Source organism: Myiozetetes cayanensis, unplaced genomic scaffold, assembly GCF_022539395.1.
Source record: "Myiozetetes cayanensis isolate MyiCay16 unplaced genomic scaffold, myiCay2020 scf5-8, whole genome shotgun sequence".
Lineage (NCBI taxonomy): Eukaryota > Metazoa > Chordata > Aves > Passeriformes > Tyrannidae > Myiozetetes > Myiozetetes cayanensis.
Window position 1 is genome coordinate 45,316,861 of NW_026087742.1, and position 19,111 is coordinate 45,335,971.

General features: G+C 46.9%; 1 protein-coding gene across 1 annotated transcript; it reads left to right on the plus strand.

Moving 5' to 3' along the window:
* The first annotated feature begins 11,955 nt into the window (after positions 1-11,955).
* SHISA2 (shisa family member 2) lies at positions 11,956-17,391 on the plus strand. Its single transcript, XM_050334140.1, has 2 exons — positions 11,956-12,250; positions 14,295-17,391. Exons 1-2 carry the CDS (start codon positions 11,956-11,958, stop codon positions 14,846-14,848), a joined length of 849 nt encoding a protein of 282 aa, XP_050190097.1. The 3' UTR covers positions 14,849-17,391.
* Positions 17,392-19,111: the final 1,720 nt, after the last annotated feature.

Here is a 19,111-nt window from a genome sequence, read left to right on the forward strand (position 1 = left end):
TGTTATAGGAGAAACAAAAACCCCATTGGTGATATGTAGAATCATTTTTCCTAGCACTTATATAGTGCAAAATTGTTCTTGCTGAATTTAGGGACTTGATCTCTGGATTGAAAGCGTGGAATGAAGAGAGACTGGGTGCGGTGGCACGCGCCATGTATTGTGTTGTGGGTTTATCTAGAATCTCTTCACAGTGCGCTATGTAAACCTGGATCGTGGTATGATGTAACACAGTGCTTTGCACTGTGGCTTTGCACAATGGCTTTGTAAATTGGGAAGCAGTCTGAGCCTCCTGGGTACTTGTACCCTGTTTCTTTTCACATAAAAGCAACAGTTACGCCCTTAATTTAGTCTAAGTGAAAACAGGATTATATAATGGAATAATCACATGCTGGACTACAAACTAAATTCAAAATGGGATTTGAAATAATTATATTCCCAGAATATTTACCTGGGTGGTTGAATGTAGCCATGATGTTCAGGGATCAACATTGTAAACATTGTTTCAAATTATTTTTTCCCCCCAGTTTAAAGATAAGCAACATGATTAGAATGCACAATACATTCAAGGTGGGACTTGGTTTTCTGCAAAGCAGGTTAAGGAGCTGACCTGTACTTAAACACCGTGAAATTGAATCAAGTCTGGATTGTCTGTTCTATAGAGAAAGTAAAGTATGTACTGGAGGAAGATGGGGTTGTGTTTGTTTGTGCCTTGTTGTACAGCTGTGGTGTAAACCTATGTATGTGGCCTCTTTCTTTACTAGAAGTAACTTATTTTTTTCTTCAGTGTTCCTTCTATGATGAAGATAGCAGGAGACCAGGAGAGAGTTATGCCTTAGATTGCTAGTTTCAGGAACCTCTTTCTGGTCCAGAACTTTCTTTGCCCTCACATCTGTTTCTGGCAAATCTGTTAGCTAGATACTACACTTACTTACTGCTTTCCTGTAGATTGTGAGGAGGGAGGAGGTTGAGATAAGGTGGAGTGAGACTGAGTTTATGCATCTTCCTCACCACAAAAAATCCAGATGCAGCTATACTCCTTCCATCTGCATATTTGTCACATAACTGCATTTTCAACCTTATTTGCTTTTATAACTTAATTTTTTGAATTAAAATAATATTCAGGAATGCAGGTTTAGTGGCTTATTTTTCCCTCTTTGACGTCAGTGGTAATTCTTTGGTCTTTTCCAGTCTGCTACTCATGATAACAGAAGAAATAATCCAGAGTCAATCATGTCAGCTCTCTTATGTGTTATTCCAGGTTATACCTGGAATGTCTCAGCAGGAGATGTGAAAGAAGCACATCGCAGGTTCTTAATGAGAAATTAAGAGTAACGATATTAAAAACCCTATCTGTATCATAGAGCATAAATGCTTTAGGCTCTGTAAAAAGTTTGCTTCCCTAAAACCCTTATCCAAGTTTCTAAGGACAAAGAACCGGCTACCCCCAAAAATTTCCAGCAATAAATTATGTAGGTTTTGGACTAATTGCTGGGAAACAGCTGTCAGGCTTTTTCCCTCTTCCCTCTCATTAAGTACCATTCAGCACTGTGGCTGCTGCCTCCAGATACCAGTGGATGGTTAAAGTATCCCTGTAGTAGACTGGTACAGCTTCTCATGGAAATGGGCAGGTAGGTTTGGGAAGGGGAGGTGATGCCCACAGCAGCTCTGGAAGGCAGGGGTTACCTGCTGTGACAGTGCCCATGGAGTTCCAGCCCAGCTGTGACGTGCCATCTCCACCCAACCAGACTGGTAGGTTGCTTAAAAAGAGGATGGAGCTGGTGAGGTTGAAGCGTGGGAAGAGGTGAGGGAATGTAGTGTGCAAGGGTCCCTACTGTGAATGGGACAAGTCATTTTAATTCAGTTTGGAATAATTTCTTCTGATCTCAATGTTAAATATTTATATTTTCCTAGTCCCAAAACAGCTGCATTTGTAATATGACTTCCTTGTATTGATTGAATGTTTTGTTTAGTAGGTAGAAATAGCAATTTTGTTTTCTACATGGGTGATTTTTTTAAAATTATAAATTAACTCTATAACCAAATGAATTAAAATATAAAATCAAGGGAGCCCTATCAGGATTCCAGTAGCTCTGATGGAGGCTTTCACCAGGTGGCAGGAGACTGCCGGTTACATACCACCACCACAAAGCCCTGGCATACAGTGTGTGTAGAGAAACAGTCAGTCTCCTGCTGTGCCACCCTCAAGTCTGCAGGGCCTGATGGGATCCACCCAAGGGTACTAAAGGAGCTGATGGAAGAACTGGCCAAGCCACTTTCAATCATTTACCAGCAGCCCTGGGTAACCAGGGAGGTCCAGGTTGACTGGACATCAGCAAATGTGTTACTCATCTCTGAGAAGATGCGGAAGGAGGATCCAGGGAACTACAGGCCTGTCAGCCCACGTTTGATGCCAGGGAAGTTCATGGAGCAGAGCATGTTGAGTGCCATCACATGGCAGGACAAGGGCAAGCCGGTATGGGTTTGTGAAAGGCAGGTCATGCTTGACCAACCTGATCTCCTTCGGTGACAGGGTGACTTGCAGAGCGAAGAGGCTGTGGATGTTGTGTGCCTGGACTTCAGTAATGCTTTGACACCATCTCCCACAGCATTTTCCTGGAGAAACTGGCTGATCATGGCTTGGATTGGTGCATTTGTATCAGCAGTAGTTTGGCCAGCAGGACCAGACAGTGACTGACCTCGTACCCAGCACTGGTGAGGCTGCACCTCAAGTCCCGTGTTCAGTTTTGGGCTCCTCACAATAAGGACATCAAGGTGCTGGAGTGTGTCCAGAGAAGAGCAGTGAATCTGGTGAAGGATCTGAAGCACAAGTGTTATGAGGAGCAACTGAGGGAGCTGGGCTTATTCAGCCTGGAGAAAAGAAAGCTCAGGGAAAACTTCTTGCTCTCTACAACTGCGTGGAGGGAAGTGGCAGTGAGGGGGGGGTTGGCCTCTTCTCCCAGGTAATAAGTGACAGGGTAAGAGGAAATGGCCTGGAGTTGTACCATGGGAGCTTTAGTTTGGGTGTTAGGAAAAATTTGTTCACTGAAAGGCTTGTTGTCAAGCACTGGAACAGGCTGCCCAGGGAAGTGGTTGAGTTGCCATCCCTGGGAGTGTTCAGAAAACACACTGACGTGGTGCTTAGCGACATGGTTTAGTGCTGAACGTGTCACCTTTTGTTTCCACATCATAAACATTTTCTGAAATGCCTTTCTTTAAGGTGGTAGAATTTTGTTAAACTTCAATATTTGAACAGTCCTGACCCATTTGACTCCTGTTGCTAGGATGTTTATTACTTAATGCTTTTTTTACTCAGCCTCAGGAATTTAATCTTTATAGCCCATGGCTGCAGTTAAATGCCACAGTGAGGAGGTGAGTAGGCTATGTGTTTCTTTGGCTTTGATAACTTTTCCAAAGAATGGTTTGGTTTCTTTTTTCTCACCTAGAAGTAAGGCAATCCTAGCTTACTGTGAACAAGTTATGATTAAGTTTAGAAGCATCTACAAACTAGAAGAGCTTCTGGGTTGATTTTACTTTTGAGTATAGATCAACCCCCACCAGGATATCAGGTCATTTTCGTTGAACAGTTTATGGAAAACTTGGAACATGTATTCCTGTCCTGAACAGGTTGATAGCTGAAAGAGCAAAAGATACTTCATTTGTTTGTTCAATAATGTTTCACAAACTGATGGGATTTCTCTTTTCTTGTTAATGCAGGTGTCGCCCTAAGGCATGTGCTTGGGCAGAAGAAAGACAGCAGCTTTTTAGAACGTCATATAATTGCTTCCAAAATCCATTTCTGATTAGAGGCTGGTGTATACCTCCTGGTCAAAAAATCCCTTGCTGGCTCTCTGTATTTAATGTGGCACTTTGTGTTAACAGGATATACTTCTAAGGTGATGATGGTCCCAGTTACACAAGCAAGCTAGGAGGATGAGGTTGTGTCAGACTCTATGCTGTAGTAAAAAGGGAAAGAAATACAGACTTAATGAATATTCAAAATCAAACTATTTATTATACAAAACTCGAAATTCTGAAAAATACCATGTAGTCTTATTAAGAGAAGACATGGGTAAGTTCTCTTGGGAGAAAAACATGATGACAGGCAGCTGGTGTAGACTTTCATTTGAGTGAAACCTTGGGGAAAAAAGTATGCACAAACTGTGTACAGTTGGGTAGTCTATTAACAAGGATCCTTGGCTGAGTTCCTAAGTAGAAGATACCCTAAACTGAAAAAACATCCAAACCCCTCTCATCCTCTTAAGAGTGTTAGCATTCCTGGGCTGTTTGGGCTACCCTTATTTCTTTATCAATATCCACACAAAGGAATTTAACCTTTGAGCATAAATACTTTCACTGTTGTTCTATTTGGGGACAAAGTAAGATACATATGATAAAGGTGTCCATTCTGGGGAAAAAAAAAAAAAAAAAAGTCTATCTTTCAAAAAAAGGCTTGGAATGGGTGGGCATAAATGCTAAGTGGATGAAATGGCAGTGAGCAGTTAGTCCTTAATAGTGTGGGGACATCTCTCCATCTCTGCTGGAGACACTCATTTTGTGACAATGTGTGGAGGAGTGATGGTGAGCATACCTGTACCTTACTGGTGTGCTGCCTTTGTTGTTCAGTGCAGCTGTGCTCAGCACAGCTCTCCAGTGTGTTGCCTCCTTTATCCTTAACAGCAATACTGAAGGTAGCTGTGGGACTTCTGATTTAGCATCAGGTCAAAGTGAACCGACAGAAGCGATAGCAGAAGGAAAGTGCTAGCCTTTGATGCCATGGAAATGAGAATTAGCAATGCACATTTTATCAGTGTCAAATAGGAATTGTCTTTTTTACCTTTTATTTTGGTTGCTGACTAAGGGAACTGGTGGCTGTCTGAAGGAACTCACTGCACCTAACATTGCCTTTGCTTACCCCCACAGTGGCAGTGTAATGCTTAAAGTACAAGAATAGCTTTCAAGGAGCAGGCACATGTTCACATGCCTCCAGCTGCCAAACCAGCAGCAAGCCTCAGTCCCAGGGAGGGCCAGACCTTTGGCTGCCAACTAAGTTTATGCAGTACAGACCACAGGGCAAACCTCCTACTTGATCCCACAGTAGCAAAGTGAAGTTGATGCTGAGCACTGCTTTGAGAGCAAAGAGCAAAGGCTCTTAACATTGTTTTTGTTGGCTTCAGGTGTGATGATGCTCTGTCAGTGCCAACAGCAACCTCCTGCTTGCGTCAGGGATGTACAGAAGGGGCTGAAACAGTAGAAAGACTTGTAGCTCATTCAGATTTAATTTCTGTAGTGAAGATGCAGGTCTAATACAAAGGCCTATTAGCTTAAATTTATACTTCATTAGTAACAGGATTTAGCTAGAAATCCTCTCCTGAGTAATTTGTGATTTTACACTTCAGAACTGTCAACTTCATCATCCCCCCTCCCTGTGACTTATTTCTAGTGCTACAGTAGCTGGTGCAGTTGTTACATGTTGCTCTGTCATGGAAGTATCCATGCTGGGATGGCATCAGGGCTTAACAGGCTTTGGAGCTTTTGGGAAATATGGGGGCAAAAGTGATATAGGGGTAAGCTCCTGATCTCAGGCAGATGGATGGTGATACCGTTTCAGCAGTGATGGAAACAGTAACATTAAAAATGGAACATCCCTGAAGAGCACTGGATGTATCATTTAAAGTTAACCTTGAGAAGTGGACGGGGGGAGGGGGGGAAAGGAGAAATTCCAAAGCCTCCTTGCCAGGCTAGATCGTCTTTGAGGTAAGTTGTATTTGAGCTATGCTATTAATGTCAAGTAAAACAGGAATGACGCAAGCAGAAACAGTCTTTTTTGCTTCTTTTGCAAGCAGTATAAAAAATGTCCTGATCTAGAAAATATTCTCATAAATATTGTTAGATTTCAAAACAAGTTGCTGCTTCTTGCTCGTCTGCAGAAATAATCCCTCTATAAAACCCAAAATTGCAATTTTAGCTGTGCCAAGTCCTGTTGAACTGTACCCAGAGAAGAAAAGCTTTTTTACTTGCTGGAGCTCTCTGAACTTACTGTACAGGCAATAACCTGGGCTTACAGCTGTGTGGTGATGCTGCTTTCACTACGTGGTGACCAAATCCTTGTCTTGCACTATGGCATGAGGAGGTGAGCAGCAATAAATTTCTGTTTTGAAATTATCCTTTGTTTTCTTTTCCTGCATTTGATAAAATGCTTATGCTTTATGTCCCATGTGGCATAAATGGAGAGTGAATGTGGAAAATTCCTGTGCTTTCCTGGCTTTGTCTTTTTTTAGTTGAAATAGCTTTAAAAAATGATACTTTATCCAGTAGGCCAGTGTCACTGTGAGGGCAGGCAGAGGGAAGATGGATTTAGTCCACAGGTAATTCTTCCTTTGTTTTTGTCTGGGGAGTGGAATAAAAAAAAAGGCTAAAATTCTTTCATTTTTTGCCAGTGTCTGGAGTGGTTGGTTAGAGCAGAAATAATAATTCAATTAGGAAATGGCATCCCTTTCAATTTGAAGATGTGCACATCAGCTTTATGTCCAGGGTTTTACATCCTGTTGTGTCAGCAGTAAGTGAAAACTCCAAAAATCAGAGTACTAAGACTCCAGGAAGCCTGACAATTGTACTGATCAGGACTGAGTAGCTGGGCAATGCTAACAAACTCCCTAAAGCCCCAGTCCAATGGGGCTCTGTGTTGGAACTGGGGGATGTTTTCTGAGAAACAGCCTCCTCCTACATTCGTGAATTTGGACAGAGATGTCCCTCAGCACTCACTGTTACCCTGCTCACCTCCCTTCAGCCTGCATCCTCTAACCCAGTTATCGAGACAGTGGTGCATTTTGGAGCCAGACATGTGATAGGGGAGGTGTCTGTGCTGGCTGTGATAAGGTGGTGCCAGCGCTGATTTCTGCTGTCACTGCTGCATGTGCTGAGACAGCGAGCACTGACAGCAGGAGCCGAGCTTTGCCCATTGATGTGCTTGGTGCCAGTGCAGCCACTGCAGATCCACAGCCCAGACCCTGAGGAGTGTGCTAACTTTGTATCATTTCATTCAAAGCTATTTTTATAGTCCTTTGCCTCCTTCTGTGAGTGTTGGTTTTTTCCTTGGGTCATCTTGATCTAATTATTTTCCAGGAAATGAGAGCCAATAAAAGAAAGCCTTTTTGCTATGAATACATGTGTATTTTAAAATGTAGATATTAAATATGGTCTCTAAGCAGAAATAAAACCCAGTCTGGCTTATGCAACTAATACCACAATCGGAGTGGCAGTTTCGAGCTTTAAAGGTATTGGTGATGCTTAAATTATGCTTACCACAGGTACAGCTACTCTAGTGTAAAAGGTAGTTAATAACCAGGGTGTAAAGAGAAGGAAACCCTACTAAGTTAAGCCCATATATTCTGGTAACTATTCTCATCTGGGAAATTACGTTAGTAAAACCTGTCAGTGTGGATTGCAGTCTTGAATTCAACAGTTCTCCGGTACAAAACCCGTAGTGATGGAGTTTCAATAACACTACCCTTCCCACTAACTTCACATGGGGGCAGCAAGGCATTGCTTTATCAGCGGGAAATACAGTTTTGCCTGAGAAGCGACTTTACCAGGATTAAATGTAAAAGATGCAGGGATTGACAACCCATGGCTCCAAGGTGATTTATTTATAAGTTAAAAAAACACACAAACAACCACATGGGGTTTCAGATTGGAATGGTTTCCTTTATTTTATGTTACCAGGAAGAGGGATCTCTGCTGTTGAAGAAGTGTCCAAACTGCAATAAAATCCAGCTCTTGTGGTAAGTCTGGCCTGGCTTTTACATGCCAAATCATCTAAACAATAGTACCATGATGATGAATTCTAGATTTTCTCTGGGAGAGGGAAGGGAGAAGACTTCAGGTTACGAGTTTTAATTTACAATCCTGATTTGCAATGTTGTGGACACAACTGTAGGGCCAAAGTAATTTCTGAGTCCAGATTTTCAAGACTTTTGATAAGGCTGCAAGTGTTTGATGTTAATGATGTAATGACAGGTACATGAACTAAATATATCGAGAAAGGTACACAAATGCCTGTTTGGCATTCAGGGCTGGGCAATGAAAAGCAGGTAATCTCACTTATACCCAAGTGACAAGGTTATCAATAATGAAACAGAAAATTCCAAAGGGGAAGAGAAGAAAGCATCCATCCACCACTGAAAGTTTATCTCCAATGGGTCAAAAGGAAAAGAGAATAAGAGTTGCTGCTGGTTTTATGTCTCTCTGACCATCAAGGGAATGTGGCAAGCTGCAACAGCATGGGTTGGAAATTCGATAGGGAAAGCAAAACATCCCTTAACAGCGAGAGCCACTTACACACCCATAGAAGCTCACAGCAGCTTGAAGAGTTGCATTGCAGGGTTTTCCTTTTCCTAGCTCTAAGGAGGTTCCAACCAAAACAGAGAGAGATATAGAATAAGGTGAGAGGTCTGGGTTCCTGCATTATCTTGGAGGATGGACACCCAAGGGGGAGGGAGAGGGACTGTTTTTTCTTACTTATTGTTACAAATTCCTCTTATTTGTCCTTTCTTTTCTTTCCTTCCTGTCTGATGAGTGCTGGCACAGCCAGCCCCGGCAAATGTTTGCAGTACCTTGCTGTGAACAGTTCAGCAGCTCAGACTCAAAGTGAGGTGTCCTTGTTTTTCCCCTTCTTGAACTGTGAGCTGTTCAGGATGAAAGACGTGGTTTTGTATTATCTCTCTTTTCATGCCTTTTCTGGTATTGTTGTCTTTTTTTGAAGTAGAAGGGGTTTGTATTTGCAAAGAGCTTTAGTAAATGAGGCCTGCCAACCTTAGGAAAGCAAAGCACCGTGCTCTGAAGGCACATAGAATTCCCATTTGTAGAGGGACTGCAGTAGGAAAACAGCAAAAATGCCTTTGTTATAATAAGGAGGATGTCTGTCAATGCAATGACTAAATAAATTTACAAGGTAAGAACATACTGGTCTTACGCAGTCACTTGAGCATATGGCGGCGATTATCCCACAGCAGCTCTACCTGCAAGGATCAGCGGCACAGGGAGCTGTGCCACAGCTCCGTGCCCAGGCATACAGATGTGCAGGTACTGCTCTCACACAGCCAGTACAACAGCTGAACGCTGGGTCCGATAGCAGCTGTAAAGTGCTGTAAATGGCCTTATCCCCAACACTGCTGCACTGACAGTTTGCAGCTCAGAGTGTTAAAAATTATATGGGAAATGTGCTTTAGCAGTTTCAGACAATTAAAAAAAGTTCTTTTACCTCTTATTTTCCCTTCTCTAAGGGAGATGATTTTCCAGGAATAGCAGAATAGCAGGTGAGTTCTTTCACTTTCCTGAGCGCCTGCTTTTGGCTGGAGAGGGCAAAGAACATGTCTACTCACCCAAAGGCCTCAGAAAACTGCACATGGTAGTAGGACTAAAAATTCAGAGATTTGTAAAAAAAAAAAAATTAAAGTTGAAGCAGATGATAGAGATTTATGGACTATGTGATCATTACTGAATTTCTCTAGGATTTAAAAACCCTTCCCACTCTTACATCTGTATGATGTTTCAGTTATATCTGAAAGCTGCACAACACTCGGTTTGAAGGGATAGGTAGGTTTTGTGTCCTACAGGATCTGGGACCTTAGTGGTGAGTTTATTTTATATTGAAATAGATTGAGCTAATTTATGCTAGATACCAGAAAGTGAGTGAAAAAGTTGCAGAGTAGAAAAGACTGTTGCTATACTTACGTATTTTCACATATTTTGGTTCTGGATTTTTTGTGTGCTTTTAAATTTAAATCATAGGGGTATTACCTGATCAGCTTGTAAAGACAGTGAGGGAAAAAAAACTCCACTAGTTAGTCTTTGCAAAATGCTTTAGATCCTATTTAGCAAAAGTGCCAAATGTTTTAAATTTCACAAAAGCATAATGAGGTATGCTATTATCTCTGCTGCTACCCATACAAGTTGAAACAAATACCAAGCTTGAATATAGAAGGTACCTGTTACAGATAATCTCTGCAGGAGATCTGGTGCTGGTATTTTGTTGTGATTGAGGCTCCTAACTTGGACTACAGATAGGTTAGATTAGATAATTTGCTTTTTACCTATCTTCTCATAGTCTGTTATTGCTATTGAAAGGGATCCACCTTACTGAGTATCAGTGAACCATCAGCTCGAAGGATGGAGCTGGGAAAGTATTTTGCTCGCCACGTATAAAAGAATCGAGAAGCTGCTTTTCTTATTATGAAAATGTGACTCCAACCCAGATTTAAAGAAAATGATCTCGCAGGAAGATCTCTGTGAATGTAGGCATTTAACAGCTGCTGTGCTGTCACTTGTGGCTGCCAGACATCCAAAGACAGGTCACTGGCGGGAGCTCATGGTTCTGATTCCTTCCCCAGACAATCTCCTTTCCTCACTGTGACTCATCGCTGACCCACAGCACGGAGGGTGTCTTGGGCAATGGGTGCTGTGGGTTGTGTGGGTGAGGTGTACGAAATCCATCATCGGTCACAGCTGTCTGTGGTGGACTCCTCATGCCAGAGCCGACAGGTTTTGAGATGGAGCGTCTCAAACTCCATCATTCAAATTGCTGCAAGTTTCTTCTCGTTCACCCAGCTGGGTCGATTGGATGGCGTAGAACCTGCAATCCCACTTTTTATCTTGATAACTACAGACCTTTCCAAAGGTTAGCTGCTCTGAGTTACTAATCATCTCTGAGGTAAGTAAGGTGTGAGGTGTGTGGGAACCAGCCAGCGGCTGAGCTGCGAAAGGGCTGTGGCTGGGAAGGTACTGCGAGCAGCAGGGAAACTCAAGGGGCAAAATGCAACTACCTGGGCCCTAATTTGAGCAGAATCTGCTCCACAAGACCAGCAGCTCCATGAAAGCCTGCAGCTCCAGAGAGTGTCTGAAAAGAGAACAAAACAGGTGGATGAAAAGGGAGGAAGAAGGACCGATATGTTATCAGGGAAGGACAATAATTTCATTGAAGAAGAAAAGCTTGAAAGAATGAGAGAAATAAACAATACTTTGCAGTCATATTCCTTGCAGTGACATTCCTTGCAGTGACCAGCAGGATTTAAAACCGGTGCCCCTTATCAGAGCTGCCCTGTTTATTAAAATAAGTATTTTTTTTACTTGACATAACACAGTTTAAGTGAAAGCTACGGTCGGTGCCAGGAGGACCCGTCTCAGAGAGAAGGAGAAAATACAAATTTTGTTGACACCTCGGCCGTGTTTGAAGGTACATCCTTGGTTTGCCGCTGACTTTTAAGAAGTCGTGAGGCAAAAATACGGGCGGCCGCCTTTTTGGGGCGGGGGGGGGTTCCTTCGGTCATAGCACCCGGAGGGGCGATGGGGAGGACGCCTGTCTGGGACACCCACCAGGGGTCTTGGGGGAGCGGCAGTGCGACCCCTGGGCTGGCCTCTGGTGCCGCTCCGCTCCCCTTTTCCCCGTCCCCCTCGACCCCTTCCCCTTCTCCCTCATTCCCTCTCCCCCTCCCCGTCGGGCAGGGGCGGGGCGGGCGCATGCGCGCTGGGCAGCCCCCGCCGCCTATAAGAGCGGGTGCGGCGCCCCCCGCGCGCAGTGGCGGACCGGGTGCGGCGCCGGACGGGGCGCACCGGGAGGCGGCTCCGGCGGCTCCGGCGGCTCCTCAGCGCCCGCCCCGCTCCGCTCCGTCGGCCTTCGCCCATGGGCGCGGAGGAGGGCGCGGGCCGGGCCGGCGCGGCGCGGCGGCGGCGATCGAGAGCCGAGTAGCGGCGCCCCCCGCCCCGCCGGTGCCGCTCGGGCGGTGCGTCCCGGCAAGCCGCTCCGCACCCCGCGGGCCGGCCCCGGGCATGTGGCGGCGCCGGCGGCGGGACCCGCGGCCACACTGCCCGCAGCGCGGCTGCTGCCTGCCCCGAGGGGCCGGGCGGCGCTGCCCCGGCGCGGGGGGGCTCTGACGTCGCGGCCGCCCCCCCGGCGGCGCCATGCGGGGCTGGCTGCTGCTGGCGGCGCTGGGCTGGCTGCTGCCGGCGGGGGCCGCGGCCAGCGGCGAGTACTGCCACGGCTGGCTGGACGGGCAGGGCGGCTGGCGGGACGGCTTCCAGTGCCCCGAGCGCTTCGACGGCGGCGACGCCACCATCTGCTGCGGCAGCTGCGCCCTCCGGTACTGCTGCTCCAGCGCCGAGGCGCGGCTCGACCAGGGCGCCTGCGACAACGACCGGCGGCAGGGCGGCGGCGAGCCGGGCCGGCCCGGCAAGGACGGCTCCGACGGCGCGGCAGGTGAGGCGGCCCCGCCGAGGGTGGCACCGCGGGTCTCTCCGGCTCGGCGGCTCCGCGCGGGTTTGCGTTGAACTTCTTACCCGCCCCTTCCCCCACCCCGTTGTCGGCGGTTCCCTCCTCCGTCGAGTCGTGGGTCAGGACGGACGGAGGTGGGGCTGGCCGGGCCCGGCGGCGGCTGTAACGGGGAGAAGTGCCCGAGCTGAAGGCTTGCCTTTCTCCGCCCTTATTATTGGAAATCCCAGCCACGTCTCCGTTAGAGCAGGTGACACCGCTCCCCGCAGTACCGGCCTGGCGCAGCTCTGCCGCCACTTCGAACGGGCCCCTCAGCCCCGGTCGTGCTCCCCATTCAAAAGAGAAGGAAAAAGTGAGAAAACCCGTATGAGCAAAAGAGAAAAAGTAACAGGATATTTCAAAAGGACTCTGGCTGGTCCCCACTGTAATTGTGTATGTTCTTCCAGCTCAGGTATCCCCACTTAGGATTGGCTTTACAAGATTGAATTTCAAGGATAAACTCAAGTCTTTCTACTACTGTTTAAAAAAGCCCCGGTGGCTCCCCAGCACACTTGCTGCCATTCATGCACACTGAGCTCACGAGAAGTAGCCTGCAGTGATGTTATAATTAGGACAGATTTACTCTTGGAAAACTTGCGTGTTACTGTCTGTAGCAAGTGCTTGCACCTGCTTAAGAGCCGCTGCAGCATCAAGCACAGAAGTGGAGATGATGTTTTGCAGCCTTTTGTTTAAAAGTGCTAAAATGATGGAAGAATTGTGTCCTTTTGGTTATAACTTGCTCCATATAATCAGCTGTGCAAGGAGGTGTTCTGACCTGAGCAGATAGATAAACCTTCTTTGCAGTTCTGAGAACAAAACATTTTTTTTAATTGGTATTTACTGCTCAGCAGGTTTGGGAGCCGTCACCCTGCACAGGCACTATTAACTTGCATGTCATTAGCAGTGGCTGCCTCAGTAGGGTCAGACAGGGTCAAGCAGGGGTCCACAGCTCTGCCAGAGTCTTAGGGCTGCTGTGTTTTGGAGGAAATGATGAAGTCTAGGCACGTTGTTGGGAGCATTCACAAGCACTGAAGAGATGCACCTCTCCTTCATTATTTCTGGATATATCCATGCACATTTCTTATTGAGGCAGAGAAAACAGCTCTTTTTCTTGGGAGTGGTGGATAAGTACCTGGAGCCCAGGTCCTTCCAGGGATGGTGTTTGCCATGCTTAGTGGCTCCTGACCCCACCTATAAAGCATCGCTCATACTTTCTGCTCCCACCCCTTGCCCACCCTCACTCGTCCTGCCCTGATGTCCCCTCATTAAGCCTCACAAGGAATGATGCTGTTCCTCTGCTGGATGTGAAGCTTTGGAGCATGGTGCAGTCTCCTCATTGCCTGCTCTGTAGTTTCTCCCTAAAGCCAGGTCTGAAGTGCAGAGCAAGTGGACACTCATCCCCAGGTCTGTGGGGTGTCAGAGGCCCTGTGACTGCTGTATGGTCACTGTGTGGCTGCCTCCCTTCCCCGGCGTGGGGGTGGGCTGACAACAAGCCAGAGTGGGCTGGTGATGGGGAGGGATGTGATGCAGCACTGGTGTTTGACTGCCCTATGCTCCTGAGCCCTCAGCAGGGATCCTGCCCCCAAAGTATCTATCTCCCTAAGGCACTGTCCAAACCTAGCGATATCTTGCCTGATTCTTCTAGTAGGGCATACTGGAGATGCAATCTGATGAAAGGTAGAGCAGTGGTTAATGTGGACTACACCACCATCATCAGAAGTGAGCTCTCCTCCCTCAAGGTGTTGAGCTGTGGGCTTTCATTCCTGCTAATAACTTTAAAAAGATGCTTTTGGAAACTTAAGCTGTTGGTTTAGGCAGCCCTTTTTGTCATTCCAGTGTAAAATGGTTGGCTGCACACACACAGCTGTCAGTGCTTGCCCTGCACTGACCTGTGCTGGGAGGAGTGGGCTCCACTTGGATAAGGGGGGACTCCTGCTGGAGCTGCTGAGGTTTGTCCTTGGCCCCAGTGACAATGTTTTCCTTGCTATTGCAGTGCCCATCTACGTGCCATTCCTTATCGTTGGATCTGTATTTGTCGCCTTCATCATCCTGGGATCACTGGTGGCAGCTTGCTGCTGCAGATGCCTGCGGCCCAAGCAGGAGCCCCAGCAGAGTCGAGCCCCTGGGGGCACCCGCCTGATGGAGACGATCCCCATGATCCCAAGTGCCAGCACCTCCCGGGGCTCCTCCTCTCGCCAGTCGAGCACGGCTGCCAGCTCCAGCTCCAGCGCCAACTCGGGGGCCAGAGCCCCACCGACCAGGTCCCAGACCAACTGCTGTTTGCCCGAAGGGACCATGAATAATGTCTATGTCAACATGCCGACGAACTTCTCAGTGCTGAACTGCCAGCAGGCCACCCAGATCGTGCCGCACCAGGGGCAGTACCTGCACCCCCAGTACGTGGGCTACGCCGTGCAGCATGACTCGATGCCGCTGACCCCGGTGCCCCCCTTCCTGGATGGTTTGCAGAGCGGCTACAGGCAGATCCAGTCACCCTACCCACACACCAACAGTGAACAGAAGATGTACCCAGCTGTGACTGTGTAGCGCTGATGCCTTCCTCCCCCTCCCCGCCCAGCAGATTTTAATATCCAAACTGAACGGAGGAGAAATACTTCCTTGGAATGAAGCTCCCAGAACGTCACTTGTAAATAATTTTGAAAGGCTCATGCATGTCAGACAGTGTTTATAAACCATTTATTTTCAACGGGGTCTGTTGCCAGAAACTGTAAGGATGATATCTCGGAATTAGCGTTGCCAGATACGCTCTCATTCCAGTGCGTGATTTACGGCAGCGGCGGATTACGCTGAAAATGCATATGTATTTCACATTACTGTACTTGAGAGATAAATGTCGGAGCCGTTAAGTGCCCTTCAGGTATGATATGGTCAGAAGTATTTGCCTAATTAATTCGTAGAAAGAGTTTTGTTACGCTGTACAAGACCGCAGTACTTAAGAAACCTCTCTTCTCCTCTCCCAGCTCCTTAATGACATTTCCTGATGCTTTACAGACAATCACAACCAAGAGCCAAACAGTGCAATCAATCTCTGTGCACAGGGTGCTGGTACCAGCCTCCACAACTTCTTATACACACCTGGTTTGGGATGAAATGCCACAAGAGGCTTGGTCTTGCGAAGACCAATTTCCCTTGTCCCTGGTATTTATGTAGGAATTAGTAGAGTGAATTATTTGGCTCTTCTTCCAGTGCACTTGAAACCCTTCTTGATTTGGTTTTATCTCAAGATCAGGACCCAGTAGTGTGGTTTGCACAGACCATCTTTGTGAACGTTTTACTAAAAACAGGGTACGAGGTGCTTGCTCTTTGTGATACTCAGCAAAGCTTTGGTACAGCTGGCAGTGTCTGAGCTGAAACTGCCTTTGCAGAGAAAGGTCGTACTGTGATTCCAAACACGCCTGGTTTAACCTCACTTCTCATGTAACATTAAACCCGCAGGAATACACGTGAAGTTGTCAGCCCCAAACCCTGCTTGCAGCTGAGTCTGCCTGTAGGACAACAGAGTTTGTCTGGTTCCTCTACCAGCCCATTTTGAGTCCCCTGCCCTCCCACGTGGGAGTGGGGGAGTCTCACAGAGAACTGCCCTGGCTGGGACATGGGAGGGCTGGTGCAGGTTTGAAACCCATCCTCTTTTCTTCTTTACCTACCTGTGGGGCAGGGGACTAGGAAGGCACAGCTGTATTTAAAAATAAGGACAAAGGCCCAACCAAAGGACTAGGGTGCTTGTGGTGCCATGGGGATCAGGGAGGTGGTGAGGTGTGGACAGGGGAGACACTTCACACTGGAGCTGCTGGCTCCGTCTTGCTTTGCTTCATCTGGAGAAAACACCTCTCCAGATGGAAAGGCTACAGCATGCTGGGAATAATCAGATCATGCTAATTGTAATATATCAACCCAGATGTAGCAAACTAAGGCTGGTTTTGTCTCTTAAAAAAAAGCACAGTCTCTGCATTTCCATCCATTTGTTCTTCAGCCAAAACTGCAACAGAAGACTGAGGCTCTATACAAAAGAACAGGCAATTACTGTAACCAGACCAGAGATTATAAAAGGTTTCTTATTGTCTGATACTGTATCAATATGTAGCAATAACTGTGATACTGCTATTTTTTGTATGTCTGTTTTTAAATGACACATAAGGTGCAGACACATTGCCAAATCCAGTGGTTTACTCATAAATATGCCACACACAGGCAGTCTGCAGTGGGCAGAAATGGTTTGGCCACTGACAGGGGGAAATGAATAGGTAATTTATCCCAGATCTGTTGTTCCTGGCTGCGATCGCCCAGTCAGTGTGCAGGACCTGGACAGAAAGATCGGTGTATGGGACCTGGCATCCCCTCCAGCCAGGCTGGGCGTCTTTGGGAAGGCAGTGCCTGGCTGCTGGAGGCGCCAGTGCCCTCCCTGCTCTGTCTGCACAGCTTGGTGCCTGGGGACCTCCAAGGCAGTGGTTGCAGCAGAGCTGGGTGCTGCCAAGCTTCTGAAGGACCCACCCTGCTGTGTGGTCTCGTGGGGATTTTGAAAGGGAGTACATTGTAGCGTGATCACTCTGGCCTTCCCAAGCTGAGCTGGCAGCTGCCCGTGGCTTCAGAAGGAGCTGGAGGCGCTTGGCTCCAGGTGAGACCTGGCCTGTTCCTGCGTGACCAGACAAGCAGCTCATCCCTGTGGTCGTGAGGTTTCCCAGCTGTGAACCAAATCAGCTCTCCCTGCCACCAGTGCATACACTGCCTGCCTTGCACAGGCCCTGGCAAGGACACCTCCTCTGACCTATGAAATTCAGGTGAATCTTTGTATATTGTTTACTTGTTTAAAAAAAAAAAAAGAAAAAAGAAGAAAAATAATAAGTTAAATTTAAGCCTGTAGAAATTAATTTACAACTGAAGGCAGAGAAGCCTGAGTTGTAATAGAAGGAATTTTGTGAGATGTGGTGATTTTTTTTATGTCATGTACAATAATGTAAAACCAATGTTACCATTTAATATAGCTTTTAAATCACTGAAAGAGCACTTGCTTTAAAGTGTTTCTTACAAATGAAGAAAAAAGCTTCCTTTGTTTCTTAATAAATACGGTGTGACTTAAGTTTTGTTTGCTTTGTCATAGGCTCTTTTTTTCTTCAGTTAGTTAATAATTTACTTTCTTCTGTCTACAAAAGCACATCTGACCAACCCACTCCTCCAGACTCTGGCAAAAAGCAAAGTTTCAATTTTTTGCTGTATTTTTAAAGAGTAACAGTAAACCCATCCACTTACTTACATGGCTGAACACGGTGCTGCAGTGGGACATATGTGAGGGTGGGTGTTTGTAGAGAAGGGGAGCAGGGAGATGGCAGCTGAGCATCAGGTGAGATGGGGACCCCTCATGTCTCAGTGGCTACAGGGTGGCTGAGGAACAGCAGCAGGAGCAGGATGGGCCAGAGCCCATGGCCCCATCAGGTTCCCCATTTCTAAATAATACCAAATGCAGCAAATAGCATTTTCTGAGGATTTTGGTTTCAGTAGGACTCACAGTTACCAGCTGAGCATTTTGAGTGTACAACTCAGTAAGAGACCCTGCTGCTCCCCTCACCCCCTGCATGGGGACCCTTCTTGCTTGAGCAAACTCCATCCTCGTAAGTGAGACCAAAACCAAACCCCTGTTGTGCCAGGAGACATAATGCAAGCCTGGGACAAGGTCACTCTGCTTTCCTGGTGTTTGCTCCCTCCTGCTGCTGGTGATGCTGGCACTGCACTGTGTAGGCAGGTAGATGGCTGGGAGCCAACAGGGCATGGATAGGAAATTGGATCTTTCTTATTTGAGTCATAAACATGCAGATCCAACAAAGACCAGTCTGGGAGAAAAGTAGCCTTAGTCAGGCTGTACACAGCACGTCCTAAAATGCCACCGCTTCCTAGCGTCTGGGGGAAGCGAGAGAGCAAGGTTGGAAGCTGAAAGCTGTCAGGGAAGGAGGGGGTCAGCCGTGGCTTGGAGTAGATGTGCTGAGGCAGCAAGCACGGTGCAGCAGGAGAGGCCAACAGTTTGTGTCAAAGGTTTTTCTTGTATTTTTATGTGGGGGTTTTTATCTCCTTGGCAGTTTTTTTTCCATGGTCGAGAGAGGTGGGTTTTTCCTACTCCATGTGGTGACTATGGATGGTATGGGGAGAGATGGTGTGGAAACTTGCTGATGAACTCTGCATCTTTCCAAACCACCACTTGTGCTTGCTCATTTATTTACTTTTTATAGGCTACAGTGCGAGGTGAGACCAAGGTCTATTGGGTTGCAACTCAGAGGGAATAGTCCACATGTAATACAGGAACTGGAAAACCCTCATGCAGTGCTGCCGTGTAGCACTGGGACATGGCAGTCCAGGGCTGGGCTCAGCCCAGGGACCAGGATGGGCACAGCAGCTCTTAGCTCCTACCAAGGAATATGCAGCTGCTGTGCAGGAGAGACAGACTCCCTCTTTTCTTTAAAACACAAGAGCCTAAAATGTGAGGATTAAAAAATTCTAAGCCTGCTACATGGCCCATAAATACATTTTTGGCCTTATATTGCTATAAGAAGGGATGGAAACGCTCCTGACATCACCCATCTTGCAACCCTAGCTGAGTGCTCTTCACACCAAGTCACACAGCTTGGTGAGGGATGATGCATGGCTCAGGAAACTCACGCCAAGAAGGTGTACACCTCTTTCCTTGCTCAATTTCACCCAGTTAGTCCTATCTTCCCAGACTGCCCCAAACATTCCTCTTTTTTTCCTGCTGCTTACACCCCTTAAATTTATGTTCTTGCTCACTTGCAGTTTAAAGTGTGTGGT